The 14,828-nt window shown below is 48.6% G+C and overlaps 1 protein-coding gene across 19 annotated transcripts in view; it reads right to left on the bottom strand.

Moving 5' to 3' along the window:
* PRPF40B (pre-mRNA processing factor 40 homolog B) overlaps positions 1–14,828 on the bottom strand; it is a 74,713-nt gene that overhangs the window by 845 nt on the left and 59,040 nt on the right. For 6 of the 19 annotated variants that reach the window (XM_081311985.1, XM_081311981.1, XM_081311997.1 and 3 more), the window contains exons 2-25: positions 13,052–13,132; positions 12,479–12,538; positions 12,161–12,304; positions 11,818–11,883; positions 11,107–11,134; positions 10,849–10,874; positions 10,608–10,718; positions 10,200–10,320; positions 10,090–10,114; positions 9,681–9,881; positions 9,318–9,447; positions 9,165–9,229; positions 8,491–8,655; positions 8,282–8,390; positions 7,777–7,927; positions 6,913–7,046; positions 6,195–6,309; positions 5,959–6,050; positions 1,715–1,831; positions 1,366–1,503; positions 1,060–1,155; positions 765–854; positions 377–554; positions 23–84 (exon numbers count right to left, since the gene is read on the bottom strand). In XM_081311985.1, coding sequence (XP_081168111.1) covers positions 23–84; positions 377–554; positions 765–854; positions 1,060–1,155; positions 1,366–1,503; positions 1,715–1,831; positions 5,959–6,050; positions 6,195–6,309; positions 6,913–7,046; positions 7,777–7,927; positions 8,282–8,390; positions 8,491–8,655; positions 9,165–9,229; positions 9,318–9,447; positions 9,681–9,881; positions 10,090–10,114; positions 10,200–10,320; positions 10,608–10,718; positions 10,849–10,874; positions 11,107–11,134; positions 11,818–11,883; positions 12,161–12,304; positions 12,479–12,538; positions 13,052–13,069 — 2,442 coding nt within the window. In that variant the 5' untranslated portion in view covers positions 13,070–13,132. The remainder of the gene's footprint in view (positions 1–22; positions 85–376; positions 555–764; positions 855–1,059; positions 1,156–1,365; positions 1,504–1,714; positions 1,832–5,958; positions 6,051–6,194; positions 6,310–6,912; positions 7,047–7,776; positions 7,928–8,281; positions 8,391–8,490; positions 8,656–9,164; positions 9,230–9,317; positions 9,448–9,680; positions 9,882–10,089; positions 10,115–10,199; positions 10,321–10,607; positions 10,719–10,848; positions 10,875–11,106; positions 11,135–11,817; positions 11,884–12,160; positions 12,305–12,478; positions 12,539–13,051; positions 13,133–14,828) is intronic. The other 13 variants (XM_081311993.1, XM_081311995.1, XM_081311998.1 and 10 more) reach the window with 5 other exon arrangements.

The following is a 14,828-nucleotide window of genomic DNA, read 5'->3' as shown; positions in this document are numbered from 1 at the left end:
GCAGAGTTCCTTCTCTACTCACCGACTTGTGTCTTCTCTTTTTAGTTTTCTTTTTTGGTTTCTTGGCTTTCCGAAGGCCATGATCTGGAGATAAAAAATTCCTACTAACTCCCATAGAGAAAAAGGAGAGCTCGGTCTCTTCTCTGCCACAGCTCTCTCTGTTCATTCTTTGTAGACCTGGGCCTTGTGGTTTGAGAAAGGTTGAATCTAGTTTTCCTTCCTTCTCCTGGTTTCCTGTCTAGGCAGGAACAGGAAGTTCTTCCCATCCTCACAGGTCAGCCCTCCTAATCCACTCCACCCTCAAGGGTGCTAGAGCTTGCTGAGTTCCTCCTCTTAATCATCATTCACAGTTCTCCATCTTCCAGCATCTGCTTACCTGATCCAAGAAGAAGGTGGGAGGATGGGGAGCCCCGTCCTCCAAGGGCAACACCCCCACTTTCAACTGAATCAAGTGAGGATGAGGGATCAGAGCCAGACTCTGAGAGGTTTCGCCTCCTCCGCTTGGGGGGCCGGAGGGATGGTGGGGGCAGCTCCTCCTCTTCCGACTCGGAGCCCTGGGCACATAAACAGATATGGGTTAATGCAGAGGTTCTCTGGCCTCTAGAGCTCTTGTCTGTGAATTGGGGATAGAGAAGAGGATCCAGGATTCCAAAAAGAATCCTTAAATCTCCTTCCAATGGAGGTGACATAGGGAAAAACAAGAAGTATTGAGTACCCCAAAACAATCCAGCCTCACCCCCACATCCCTCTACCTGCCAACTCACAGAGGGTGAGTGGGAACGCTTGTGATGGTGTTTCTTGCCCTTCCTGCCATGCTTTCGGCCTTTGGTGTGGAGGTGCTGGCATTCAGTCTGCTAGAAGCAGAGGGAGAAAGGTGAGGACTATGCCTCCCTGTCTTAGGCTAGGGCCTTTTGCCTATCCCAGGTCTCCCTTAGGCTTCTACATCCTTAGCTGTCCAGGGAAAGGAGAGACCTAGGATAAGATGCGAGGCCACTGAGGTCTCTGAGGAACTGGCCTAGGGAATTCAAGCACTTACGACAGCTCCAAAGCCTGACTCACCTCCAGCACCTGCAGGAACTCCCGGAAGAGCCGGATCCTTTCCGACTCTAGGGTGATCTGCTCAAAGGCTGAGTCGCACACAAAGCGCTCACGGACCTTGAACGGGGAGAGCACTGCTGATCAGACCAGGCTCCACCCAGCCGGGCTTGAACACCTCCACGAGCATAGGGCAGGGCAGGGGCAGAGGAAGGAAGGGAACTGGAGCCGGCCCAGGGCTGTGCTGTGACTGGGGTGGGCCCTCAGTGGTGGAGAAACTCCGCTGCCCTCAGGCTTGAGGGGTGACTGGGGCCAGGCTGCGCTCCTGACCTCTTCCCACGCAGTGCCCAGCTCCAGAGCAGGCACGGCCTGCCTCAGCATGCTTCGAAAGGCAGCTTCTCTGCGCCGCATCCTTCGTGCTTCCTCCTTTTCCCGCTCCCTCTCCCGTGCCTCTGCCTTCTCCAGCAGCTGAAGACAGAGATGCAGAACAAGGTCACCCAGAAGGGTGAGTGCCCAGGGCCCACTCAGGCATACCTTAAGAGGTAGAAAGTTGGGGTCTGGCCTTCTGTCATGATCCCCTGAACCCAGGACAGTCAGTAGGACAAGAGTGAAAAGGGAAGGAGTAAAACAATGGGATAAGTAAAAAAAAATCCAAGACCCACCCCACCCTGCCCCTCACACTATTGAAGGTCAGCTTGATGTTGCCTGCGTCCAGCGCAGCAGCCCTCTTGTCAAAGCTTATGACGTGGGCGAAGTCTTCAAACGCTGTGTTCACCTCCACGCAGAAGCCCCGGTCCTGTAGGCACAGCAACACATGAAGCAGAGGGCACCACAGGCCTGAGGCCTAAGGCTGACAGGCATAGAAATCAGACCAGAGGATGTTCAAAAAGCCCCTGTCCTTAAGAGGATCCACACAACTGTGCCAAACTTCAGAAACCACACGGTTTAAGTCATCATCTGACAAGCTCCCATGCCTACCCCTGGTCTGGTTGTCACATGGAGCTAAAGGGCTGGCGATGTCTCTGTTTGCTGAGTGATGCCTAAAGTTCTCACAATTAGCTCTTTGTTCCTTTGGCTTATAGCTCTGGTCCTATTGCCCAGGGAAGTTTCATGAATTCTCAAACAACATCTGCTGGTCTCTATGTTTTGGTTCTAGTTATTGAATACCTGTTATGTACCAGATACCTTCTGTGAGTGCTTCACACACATTTAATCCTCCTGGTTATAATTTGGAACAAGTCCTAGTATACTAATTTTACATAGAAGAAATGAGAGCACCTGCTCAAGATCTCATAGGTGAACCTATGGCTGGGAAAGAACATTACCCCAGGTCTTTCTAGCAGAAATGGAGGCCATCAGGTGAGCAACTCACCAGCAATGTTAGAAACATGCCCCATTTTCTGGCACCATGGCCAGGCTCTGTACTTATCACCATAGCCTCATATCCCAAAGAGACAGAGGCTTAGAATGATTCATTTGGCCCAAGACAACGCAAGTGATGTGGAACCACTAGGGCTCAAGTCAGCAGGGACACAGCCATATTCCCTACTCTCACTCTACATCTACACAGCTCTAACTTCCTCTGATCTACCCGCTGAGGGAGGAGGTTTGCTCTTCGTTCTCTCTACAAGTACTTCCTCAGCTCACACTTCTCCAACCCTTCTCAAATACATTCACTCTTTCTTAGGGAAGTGAAGGCTTCAATATCATCCGTACTGGCTCCTTCCATCAAGCACACACCTCACTTTACCTGTAACATCCCTTCCATCCTGCTCTCACTTCCTCAAGCTAACTACCCTTGCTTTTCTTTAGTTTCAAAATCTCTTAAAATGCAGCACAAAGGAAAAGGAATAAACATTGACAGCCTGTTATAGGCAAGACGTTTTACAAATGTTATTTAAGTTTTACAAATGTTATTTTAATTCTCATGATCTTGCAAATGGATTATCCCTACTTTACAGAAAAGGAAACTGAAGCTCAGAAGTACTATATAACTTGCAGACGTCTCAGCCAATAAGAGCCAGGAGTTACTTGACTCTGAAACATGTTGTCCCAAAGCCACTGGCTTCATGGTCACACTCTCCCAAGTCACTCATATTGTAATAGTCAAATTCAAGGGTTCCTGTTCAGTCTTCATTCATCTGGTCCTTCGTGCTTCTGCTGTTTACTTCTTCAACACTACCCTCCTTCTTTAGGTCCCTCCTATACCTACCTCTTGTCACCTCTCTTATATGTGTATGATCCTAATAATAGCAGTTTATCCTTTTTTCACTACCTGATTTATACTTTCCCTTACAACCTCATCCTTCACCTCTCTGCTGATTTTCAGACCCATACAAGACTGTATATTTCACAGACACTTCAAATTCAACAGATCCTAAGATATATGCTCCCTTGGGATATGCTCGCATATGCTCCTCACCTCCAAGCTCTTACAGATCTCCCACAGGCCCAGTCATCTACCTCCAATTATCTACCTGTCCCAAGTCCAGGCCCTGTGTTATACTACAGATGAGAGGGGCCACCATAGTTCACCTGGCTGTGGATGGCCACAGAAAACTCCTGAGCTCATTTGTCTTCTAAAAGCAGTAGCCCACATGGAGGAACAGGAAGAGGAGCTGTCTAAAACAGTATTTCTCAGGTGCTGTGGAAAGACAGAACTTAGCAAGGGCAGGAGCCCTGCAGAACAATTGTCAGTATCAGCCACTCTATGACTAAAAGTTAACCAGGCAAAAAATTAACTATATCGGGATATTAGTTTATATAACTATCCTATTTAAAATACAGTATTTGCTTTATTCTTCCTTGCTCCAGGTTGCTTTTGAGAATAATTCCCCTATTGGAATTCCTACTGTAATCCTGCTCTTCCTGCTTATTCCTTACTAATGATGACATCATTCATGGCCCCATCCCTGCACCTCCTCCTTTTCCCTCAAGTTTATAAAACAACCTGGCAATTCCACTTCTCAGTGACTCTTTCGCACTGTTTTTAAACTTTTCAAACAAGAAACTTTTTTTTTCAATAAAAATCATATGTAGCATCTCAATGTATTAAAGAGATGCAAGCTCCTCCATTCAAAAACAGAGGAAGAAGTATAGAATCCCCAGATACTAAACCTCCACCCCTTGCTTTTCTCAAGGTGCCTATGGCAGCTCAAGCCCAGCTGATTCCTACAGCTCATTCTCCTCATGTGCCATCCCCACTGCCTTGCCTGGAGATCACCACCAGCCTAGACCCTGAGAAGGCCAGCTGACTGGTCTCCCTGTCTTCATTCCTCCTTCCTTCATTCCTAACCCAGCCTCTGGCATTTAGTACTGCTCTGACTTTGGTACCAAGTAGACTTGGTATCAGAGAAGAGGCCTGGGGATAAGTCAGAGGATGACTAAAACTTAAGAAGTATCTGAATTACTTGCCACTGTCACTTGAGGTTTCTACCACTGTCTCCACCACTAATATCTCCCCTAGTGACATAAACACTCCAGACTGGGAGGTGCTACCACACACTATCACCAATGGCTTTTCCAAGATGCCATATGATATTACTTACAAGATAAAAATCCAAATTTCTTATTTTAGCATTCAAGACACTTTACATGCAGGGCTTTACTTCCACACAGGGCATATGGTTCCGGAGAAACAGAGGAAGTCACAGGACAATATGATACATCTTACCTAATAGTAACTTAAAAATATTAAATTCATATTAAATAGGAAGGTGATGTGGGATTAAAATGCAGCATGTGCATGAGTTTGTAAGTTAAAATAAAAGACTTCAAAGAAACTTCATAGGGCTGAGGATGTACTCAGTGGTAAAGCACTTACCTAGCATGTGCTAGGCCCTGGGTTCAAGCCCCAGTACCCCCCCACCCCCCAAAAAAAGGTGGTATGTGCAATGGTACTATCTCATTAACTTTATTCCCAGGTCCTTCTCAACTCAGACACCAAGTTAATCTCACCTGTAATTAGGTGTCCTTTGGTAGAACACCATTTTTTAAATAAGGAAACCAAGGCTCAGAAAGGTTAAATGGCCTAGTCAAGGTCACATATTAGTAAGGGATTAATCTGGACTGTTAGCCCAGTCTGCCTCAGGTTCTGCTTCTTACCACTGGACTGGACTGAACTATCTCCTAAAAATGCACTGGAATGTTCTTCACTTCCAAAGGAAAAATGCTTTCTTTTTTTCTTTTGAAACATTAGAGTCTCTTCACTTGCATAATTACCCATCTTTTCTAACTGTGACAGACATGGGCACTATTTCTTCAGTATAAAGAAAGTGGCAGTGCACATGGGATGGTACATGGCAGCTGACACTCAATGCAGTATTAAGAAGGCATTAAGGAGTAGTGAGGCAAAGAACAACGTGCCCTTTCTGAGAAGGCAATGGCATCTCAGTCTGATTCCACAGAATGCCTCACAAAACCAGCCCAGTGCTGCCTGTCTTTTATGTTAAATCTTCCAATTTAAAAATGTTAATAATGAATTCCAAATTTTTCTAAACCACCATGCTGGTCAGAAAGCATACTTCTATAGCCTATTAATTTATAATTATCTATACTTTTTGCTCCTCAAACTCACCATACACTTTCCACCCACCTGCCTTTTTATGCCTAGGACATTCTGCCCTCCTCTACTCCTTTATAAAAGTGCAGTTCAAATGACAATTCTTCCAATTAATCTCTGTAATAACACCTGCTCCCCTGCATAACTGTTCTCATGTCTATCTTTGTATAGTACCATGAGCTCCTATGAGCAGAAATCTTGTCTTATTCATTACCATATCCCAATTCAAGGTAAAGAACCACAGTAGATATCTGCTGAATAAGCTGCTACACTCTTGCAAAATGGGACTCATCAGGGAATCTGTGCAGGGGCTGTGGCTTGCACATAGCCTGTGTTCATCCATAACCCCAGGTTCCCCTCACCTTAAGAATGTCCTTAATGATCTTCTTCTCATCATGAAATCGTGCCTTCAACTCTTCCACATAGAACTTGAACAAGTCCAGAGGGGTAGAGCCTGCAGGGAGGGAGGGAGGGGGGGCCTGGCGGGCGGCAGCTTCCCAAGGCCTGGGGTGGGGTCGAGGACAGGACCAGGGAGTGGGAATGCAGAGGTGTCAGGGCAGGAAGCCAGACCAGAGAAGGGGGAGCCTGGCTGCCTTACCCGGCTGGCCCAGCATGTTGGCAAAGCGGACATCAGTGCTGACTGCTGGGTACAGCTCCATCCAGGTGGACATGGAGTGCAGCTGCCCTGTCTCGTGCAGCTCGTCCAGGAAGGTCTAAGCAGGGAGAGGCCAGGGATAGGGAAAGTGAGATAGGGAGGAAGAAAGGGAATGGCAGAGGGAAAGGCAGGGGCAATCCAGAATCAGGAAATCCAGGCAAGGGAGGCAGAGAGAAGATACAGATGTAGAGGAAGAGAACACTACTTAAAAGAAGAGAATATAAATATGGAGGGACAGAGCAAAAAATGAAAACAAGCCAGCCTGGGAGGCAGCACCATCTTCCATGGCTTGGTTGCAACTTTCTTTTGTGATCCAATCCAATTAAATCATCCCCATACTGTCACCCGTAAACTGGAGGATAATCTCTACCTGTCTGCTCCCCACCCAAAGGAAATGCACATGGCCTAGCTGCCACACTGCCTGCAGGGTGCTCTCTGCTGGTGGCTTCTGAGAGGTACATACATCTGGTCTCCCTAGAGGAGCACAGTCCAGAGTTGAAGGGACACAGCAGGGAGCAGAACTGGAAGCAGAGAGAGGCCTTGTGAAGCTTGGACAAAAGAGGGACAAAGCAGGCAGCCTAGCCCAAAGCAGGCAGGGCATGGGTAGAAGTTACTGTCTGGGGTAGAGCTGAGCTCTGATCCCCAAGGGCAGCAAAAATACCTGGAAAGCCTCCCGGTTCTTGCGCTGCTGGCGCCGTTCCCGAAGTCGGGCCCGTTCCCGCTCTTCCTCCTCCTCCCTCTCCAAAGCTCGGATGTGCTCTTCAAAGCAGATCAGGGCATCTTCCTTGTCCATGTCTATAGGTAGGAAGGAGGCTCAGCAGGTGCCATACTAGCAGGATACCCTCTCAGATTCAGTACCCAGTGTCTCAAGATTGATGTTCCTATGGGTACTGGGGACACTCAGGTTAGTGGGGAAAGCAGAGAAAAGGACTCTGTGGGAGTAGCTACTTCAACGGCAGTTCTTGAGGGAGATCATTCATTGCATTAGAAAAAAATCAGTAAGTTTTCAGCCCTGATGTGATTTCTGGTGTGTGTTACTAGAAGCCATCCCATGAAACCCGTTTTTCTCAGGATCTGAGGTTTCACATCATAGGGAAGCAAAGTCAATCAGGCTTTGATGTAACTTCCGAAAATAATTTGTCATATCATCAGTGATCACAGGTCAGCAACTGTTTATTGTAGCATCCGTGACCAGTTAATGCCCTGATGCTATGACAATTTAAGACTACAGTCACATAAACTACAAATATGATCATCATCTCCAGGAAAGGGAGGCAGAGAGGAGGAGATACAAATGTAGAGGAAAAGAACACTGATTCCTATATCCCAGAGCTCTTCCTCCAAGAACACACAATGTCCAGGTCAACAGCGAATTCCAGAGGGAGGGAGAGGATATCTAGTGACTTGAGTATTGGAGACTTCTAGAATGAGCAGGAGGTGCAAGGGAGTGGTATGAGGCAAGCTCTGGGGTCCCAAGTCATGTAAAAAGGGGAAGGGTCAAGTGGGAGTGGAGACTCAAGCTTACTTTGCAGCTGATGGTCCTGAGCAAAACTGGGGTTATCCATGAGGTATTGTTGTGCCTGGGACCATGTGGTCTGGAAGTTGACACTACTCATTCCATCCAGGATGCTCTTCAGGGCCTGAATATTTCGGCGCCGGAGCTGCTTGGCCTGTTCCTGGGGAGCCACAGGATCAAGATGAGGCTAGGCAAGCCAGAGCTACCCAAGTGGGCCTGGCAGAGGAGAATTCGGGAAAGGAAGTATCTCAAGAACCCTAGGAGGAGGACTAGACTTTCATGTCCCCAGGTAGGGGAGGAACCAACCTGTCCGATTCCTCCTTGCCCTCCCAGACCCAAGACTACAGGCTCAGGGCAGAAATGGAGGGACCTATAAGTGTCACATCAGCTTCCAAGTCAGGAGCTGGGACATTGGGGAATAGAGAAATAAATGGCCAGAGTCCATAAAATAGCAAAGACAAGGAAGGTCCAAGATATTATTGGGTCTGAAGGATCTAGCCCAATGACCATTTACCTTCTCTTTCTTGGCCAGGAAGAAGAGGACATCATCATAAACCTCTTTTCGATCCCTCTCAGGGACCACAGCCCAGACCTCCAGTTCCCCAAAGGTCTGTTCTGCCCGCCTGTGGAGCACATGGGCTGTGAGTAGATAGGCAGAGAACAGATCACTGAGCCTTTGTGTTCTCCGGGTTCCCAAGCCCCAGCCCAGCCCAGCCCCCTAACCGGTAGCGGGTGGTGGAGGTCATGCGTTCATGCTGTTCCAGGAAATGCTGTAGGGTCTGCTTGGCCTCCTTGGCCCTTAGCCGGGCCTCTTCCTTCTCCTCCTTCTCCCGCTGTGCCTTGTAAGCATTGAATGCCTGCTTTTTCTCACTTAGTTTGGGCAAGGCACTAGGGTACAAATGGCAAGAATGGAGTGGAAACAAAAGAGTCTGCTTGAACCATCCTCTGTAGCCCACAAAGTAGGATCACAGGACACTGGGGGTCTCCACGAGTTGAATGGGGGGCAAGGCATGTAAGGGCTCAGCCTACAGATGTGTGGGATATGGGCAGGAGTGAAGTAATAAGGGGAAGAGACACAACCCCCAGACACTGCTAACACTAGGCTCTTTTGCTTTGGTGTTCTCAAGTTGCTATCAGACCTCTGCCCTACTCAGGTCTTTCTTTCCCCAATTAATTCAATTCGATTCAATTTAATCCAATAAGCATTTATTGAATGTCTCATGTCAGATACCTTTCCATTTTCTTGTCCTAGCTTTTCCTCCCCTTGCTCTCCAATCTGGTCTGTCACTTTCCTAACTCCAGACCCATTGAGCCTGATCTTGAGTTGGGGCTTCTCAGGGAATTCCTGGTCTGGCTGCTCTCATGAACATGGCCTGGCTCCCTCTGCCCAGGCCTACCTGTAACGGGGATCTGTGACTACCATCTTCATGGCCTGTTCCCATGAGGCATTGGAGGGGACAGCCTGGAATAGATTAAGTAGGGGTCATGGGGCCTGCCCACCTCCAGATTCCTCCTTCCAGGTCTTCCTCCAGGAGCCCCACCCTCAGCACCTTGTCCCTCAGCAGTTCCTTGAATGCCTGCTTTGCCTTCTCTCGGTTGCTCCAACTGAGGCCAGACCTCTCTGGTTCTGGCTTGGATTCCTCCTCCTCTTGCTGTGTTAGCTGATGCTGTCCAGCAGAACTGGGGGGCAGAGGGGACTCAGCCACAGGGTACCCAGCCCTCACTGCTTTCAGTGTGCTGTACTCTCAGCAACATTTTACCCTCCTTGCTTCCCACAGTAGCCACTTTCTTCCCTTCAGAGGTCATTGCCCAGATCTTTATACCCCTCCCAAGAGGCCTGGCAGAGAATGAAGAATGAACCAGGATAAAAGCCTGAGGCTAACATCTGGAATGCTGTTGGGGGCAGCCCTCACCTGCTGGGGCCCTCCTCTGGCTGCTGCAGAAACCCCTGCTCCAGGGGCTGGGCAGCCTCCGACACATCACAATCTTCACTCCCACCTGGCTCAGGTTCCAGGAGGCCCTTGGGCATTGGAGTGGGGCCAGGAGGTGCAGGTGGGGGCTCAGGCTGAGGCTGAGGTGGCTGTGGCTGTAGTGTCTGCGGCTGTTGCATTTTTCTGTAGATAAGCCAAAAGAGTGGTGTTGGAGCAGAGCAGGGATAGAGAAGGGCAGGTGCTTGCTGGCGTCTTTACTCTGGGAAGGACTGGGGCCAGAGCAAATGACCTCACAAGGAGACTAAGAGTTGATTCCTCTCACAGAGTAGGGATACTGCAGAATTCATTCCCACCCCCCAAGTATGAATGGATAGGTGGGTGAGTCACTCACCCTGCAGCCTCTTGTTTGACTAGAGCTGCAATGGGAAAAGAACACAGTCAGAATAGCAAAGGACCCCCACCACCTTGCCCAGACCTCCCCTTCCTCCCAGGACCCCTCACCCTCCAGGTCATCCAGGTCCTTGGGCCGGGTCCAGCAGGACTCCTGACTCTGGTTATTATAGTAGTAAGGTTTGCCTGTGTCTGACTTGTACTCTTTCCAGGGACACTGAGACAGCAGCAGCTGCAAGAGGATGGGTCAGAGGATATCAGTAGGCTGGGGAGCTCTCTGGTCACAAGGGAGCTAATAAGACCCAGTGAATAGAGGACACAGTAGTCTTGAGCTACCATCTAACCTGGCTCAAATGGGGGAACATGGACTTCCTAAGATCCTAGGGAAGTATTTCTAGGGAGCATGGGGGTGGGCCAGGCAGCATGGGACCTCTAATTATAATTAGTCAGAGATTCAGGGGAAGGACTTGGAAAGGTCAGTGCAGCTGAAAGGAAGGGCCAGAAAGCCCCACTCAGGACCTCCGCCTTGGACTTGAGCACGCTGGGTTTCTCCCACACGGACTGCTTGTCGTCAGCATTGTAGTAGTAGATGCGCCCATCAGGGGCCACATGCTCACTCCATAGGGCCCTCTGGGAGGAGGGGGGCACAGAATGGTGGTCAAGGCTCCTTTCCCAAAGCCTCTTCTTCTCATCCCAAAGATTTAAATACCAACCTCCCATTTTCAGCTTTCCTACCCAGAGACTCAAGCTAGAAACTCACCGGAGGGCCTGTCCCAGCCACAGCAGCTAGAAAAGAAGCCAAAGGAAATGTACTAAGTTTTTGTTTAAACCCCCATCTTATCCCCACTTAGTCCTCCCTTATTCCATCCCCAGTAAATATCTCCCTGGTCCCATAAACATCCCAGGCTCCCTGGCATCCCAACAGGCATGATCCAGGGTGGGTTCCAGTCCATGGTCCCCTCTCCCCTGTACCCCCCAACCTCCGAGCCTGGGGGGAGCAGGCCCCCAGAAGACTCACAGCTGGCGGTGTCCGCACCCGGAGCCGTCTGCCGAAGAAAGAGGAGGGGGAAGGGTTGGGGCCAAGCCCAGTGGCCCCCAGGACCCAGGCCATGGGGGATGGAGAAGCAGGCCAGGCCAGGATCTGTGTGTCCTGCTCCCAGGGATCTCTCCTCCCTAACAGATCCCCTCCCTCCTGCCAGGGCTATGGCTCTCAGATCCCAGGGGGAATTGCACAACAGCTCCTTTCTTCATTGTCCTCAAGTCAGAGTATTTTGAGTCAACTTCAACTCCTGAGGCCCATCTCTTCAAAGTAGATGCCAAATTCTATATCCCACTCAGACTCTACTATACTGAGCACAAGAAGGTTTAGCGAGATCCCTGGATGCCACTGCCTCCTCCAGAAGCAAAGAGCATGTGAAGAAAGGACTGTATTAGTGTGTCCACAGTGCATGGCCATGTGATGGAAAGAAGTGTCTGGTATGAGTGTGCTCCTGAAAGGTGCTGTGTGTGCACGGAGGTAACAAAGAATATATATGCCTTTGGGGACGATCAGGAAACTAAAATTGCTGAGTACGCAGCTGGGGAGGAAGATTCCAGCATGGGGAATGCTGCTGGGGACCAGGGTGGATATAAGAAGAGGGAAAGAAGTGGAGTCCACGCCCTTGTATTCCAAGTCAGACCCACAGAATTGCAGGGTACAGCCTGCTTCTTGCCAGCCCCTAGAGCTTACCGCGGCAGTGACAGGCACTGCTGGCATCAGCATTCCTGGCATCATCGGAGGTACCATTCCTGGTATCTATGGATATAAAACCAGCCACTGAGGTTAGGGCAGGTGGATAGCGTCCCTTTCAGTTGGGGGTCCTAACAGATCCCACTGGGGTGGCCCAGGCAATCCTCAGGTTCTGGGTTTTCACCTTTCCTAAGAGTTGTCTCAGTCATTCAGCAGACAAATCCACATGGGCCTGGATCAAAGATCGTTTCTCTTCCCAGTTTCTAAAGTCTGAGTACCTCTCATTTCCACCCCCAATTAAACAAACAGGGTTTCCTGAGGCCCTCTGGAGGGAGACAATTACCTGTGTGAGTGGTGGTGGTGCCCCCATTGGTGGAAGCATTGGGGGCAAGATGCCAGGTGGCATGGGGGGGATGGCTGGTGGTCTCTGACTCATGGGTGGGAGCCCCATCGGAGGAAAGGGTGGGGGGATCCCTGGAGGGGGCATCTGGAAGTGAGGAAAGGAAGAAATATTGAACAGAGGAACACTGCCTTGCTAGGGACAGAGAAGACCCGTCAGGAAGCATCCACCTGTTGTCCACCCAGCCCTCCACCCTGGCTTGGAGGTATTCCAAGGCTTTCATTTGAGAAGCACAAGGCATGAAACTGCCTCCCTCCTCACCACTGAGAAAGACAGGTAACTGGGGAGTTCTCTGGGTTTAACAGGCAAGCACACAGCTTCCTAAGAGGCAGGAAAAGGAAAGGGAACTGAAACAGCACCAGACTGGGGGAAGGCTATAACCCTTCAGCACTGTTCCCCAAGAAGCCTCTCGTGTGAAGGGCGGAAGGCAGCCATCCCCAGTTCTTCTGCCTCCCCTTTTTCTCTAACTCTACCAATGCAATTCCAGCCCAAATTCTGTGGCTTTTTTTAAAAAGAGCACAGGTAAGGAGTAGTGAAAGAGAAAGACAGACCCACCCTGCGCTCACTCTAACGGAGTCTTTTCTCTTCCACTTCTACTTCCATCCCCAGTGTGTCCCAGGGACAAAAGGACAAAGGGGGAACTGTCACCTTTTCGGACTAGAGCTTAACAGTAGCTCTCCCCACCCCAATGCCCAGACAAAACCACCCCTCTTCCAAGGGCAGCAAAAAGGTGCATTACAGGAGAACCGTGCTGGTGATGCAGCAGTGGCAAGGGCTGGGGAGTTGAGGGTGCAGGCTGGAAAAGCCAAGCCCAGGGAAACACATAAAACTTACGAAGGGTGGTGGCATCATGGGGGGCCCCGGTGGGAAGGGGGCAGGCGCTGCTGGGGGCCGGGGACCAGAATCGGGAACCGACTGTTGAGGGAGAGAAAAGTCATAGGACCCAGGATGGGCAGAGAGATGGGCTTTTGCGGAAGGGAAGCAGAAAGGGTAAAGTTGAAAAAGGAACACAAAGTTCAGATGGGGTCTCCAAGCCCAAATTCCTACCCACCCCAAGTTCTGAGTCCTGGGAAGGTCTGTTCTTTCCGTGCCAGTCTAGAGCCAGCTGGCTGAGACCTTCAATGTCATCTTTATTTTGGGAGTTTCCATTTTGCCAAAGCCACAGAAAAGAGAGAAGACTCCACTATAGGCATCCAGCTTTTCCCATGGCTTTTAACCATTTTCCTGCCAGTGGCAAGGCCTCTCTCAAAGCAGCGGCCTCTTTTTCTATTCCTCTACTTCCATTAACCCAGTTAGAGAGTCAATCCAAAGTTCTCTAAACACAAACAGTTGTCAGCCTTTTACAGTTCTAGTCTAACACACCTCTTTTCACTCCAGCTTCCTCCCCTAACTAACCTCATCTTCAGTCTTCTGCTTTGGGCATCTTTCAATTCCAATCAATAACTTCATCTCTTTGTACCATCCCCATACCCTGATAGACACCCTTCTTTTATAAATCCTGAACTCATCTCACTGTGGATAAAGTCTATGAACAGCCTAAATCTCCCTGTTCTACACCTAATGGCAAACCATATCCCACCCTTTAGTTCTCGGCTTAAATATCATTATTCCAAGAAGGCTTCCTGACTATATTTAAAGTAATTCCTTCCAATTTATTCTGATCCCCCCTTTTATAGTATCCTTGATTTTTTTATTATGTTTGCTGGCATAGGTGTTTCCCCCACTAGAGAGTAATAACATTCCATGAGGGCGGGATCACATCTGATTTGTTGAAAGCTGGATTCCTGGTAGCCAACACAGTGTCTGGCACATAATATGTACTCGATAAATACTGAATGAAAGAACAAATAATACAACAAATCTTCTCTATACAGAACCTTAATATTCTAAAAAGACATCCTATACTTAAAGCTGCACGTGGCCAAAATAATATGTGCACATGATTTTCATTTCAGTATTAGTCATAAAAATAGAAAATCATAATCAGTCTAAATATCCAACAGTAATGAACCAAGAAACCAAACACAATGTAAAATGGAATACTATGCAGTTATAAAGAACCCACTCAACTGTCTCCTTACAAGTGGAAAAAGGAAAGGTACACTAAAGTCTTATCATTTGTATATAAGTAATAAAGGGTGACACATAAGACAATGATGGAAGATGGAAAGAGGTGGAAGGAAGACTTTTCAACGTATGCCTTTTTGTATTTAAAAAAATTTTTTTTAATTGTAGTTGGACATAATACCTTTATTTTATTTATTTAATTTTATGGGGTGCTAAAGATTGAACCCAGGGCCTTACACATACTAGGTGAGCACTCTACCACTGAGCCACAACCCCAGCCTGCTTTTTGTACTTTTTGAATATGCGATCATAGGACTATATGACCCATTCAAAACATTTTTGAGTGAATTAAGGTTTGGAGGTACAGCTAAAAGGCCTATCTTCCTTCCTCTCCACTTGAAAGTTGGAGAGCTCTAGGGAAAGCTGGTAGTTGGATAAACAGAAGCAATCTCACCACTACCTATGCTAAAAGGCTCACATTTAAAATGCTTTTTAGGGCTGGGGTTGTGACTAAGTGGCAGAGCACTTGCCTCACACATGTGAG

The sequence above is a fragment of the Spermophilus citellus genome (assembly GCF_964194105.1).
Source record: "Spermophilus citellus genome assembly, chromosome: 10".
Lineage (NCBI taxonomy): Eukaryota > Metazoa > Chordata > Mammalia > Rodentia > Sciuridae > Spermophilus > Spermophilus citellus.
Note: the sequence above shows the minus strand (reverse complement) of the source record. Positions and strands in the feature narration are given on the sequence as shown.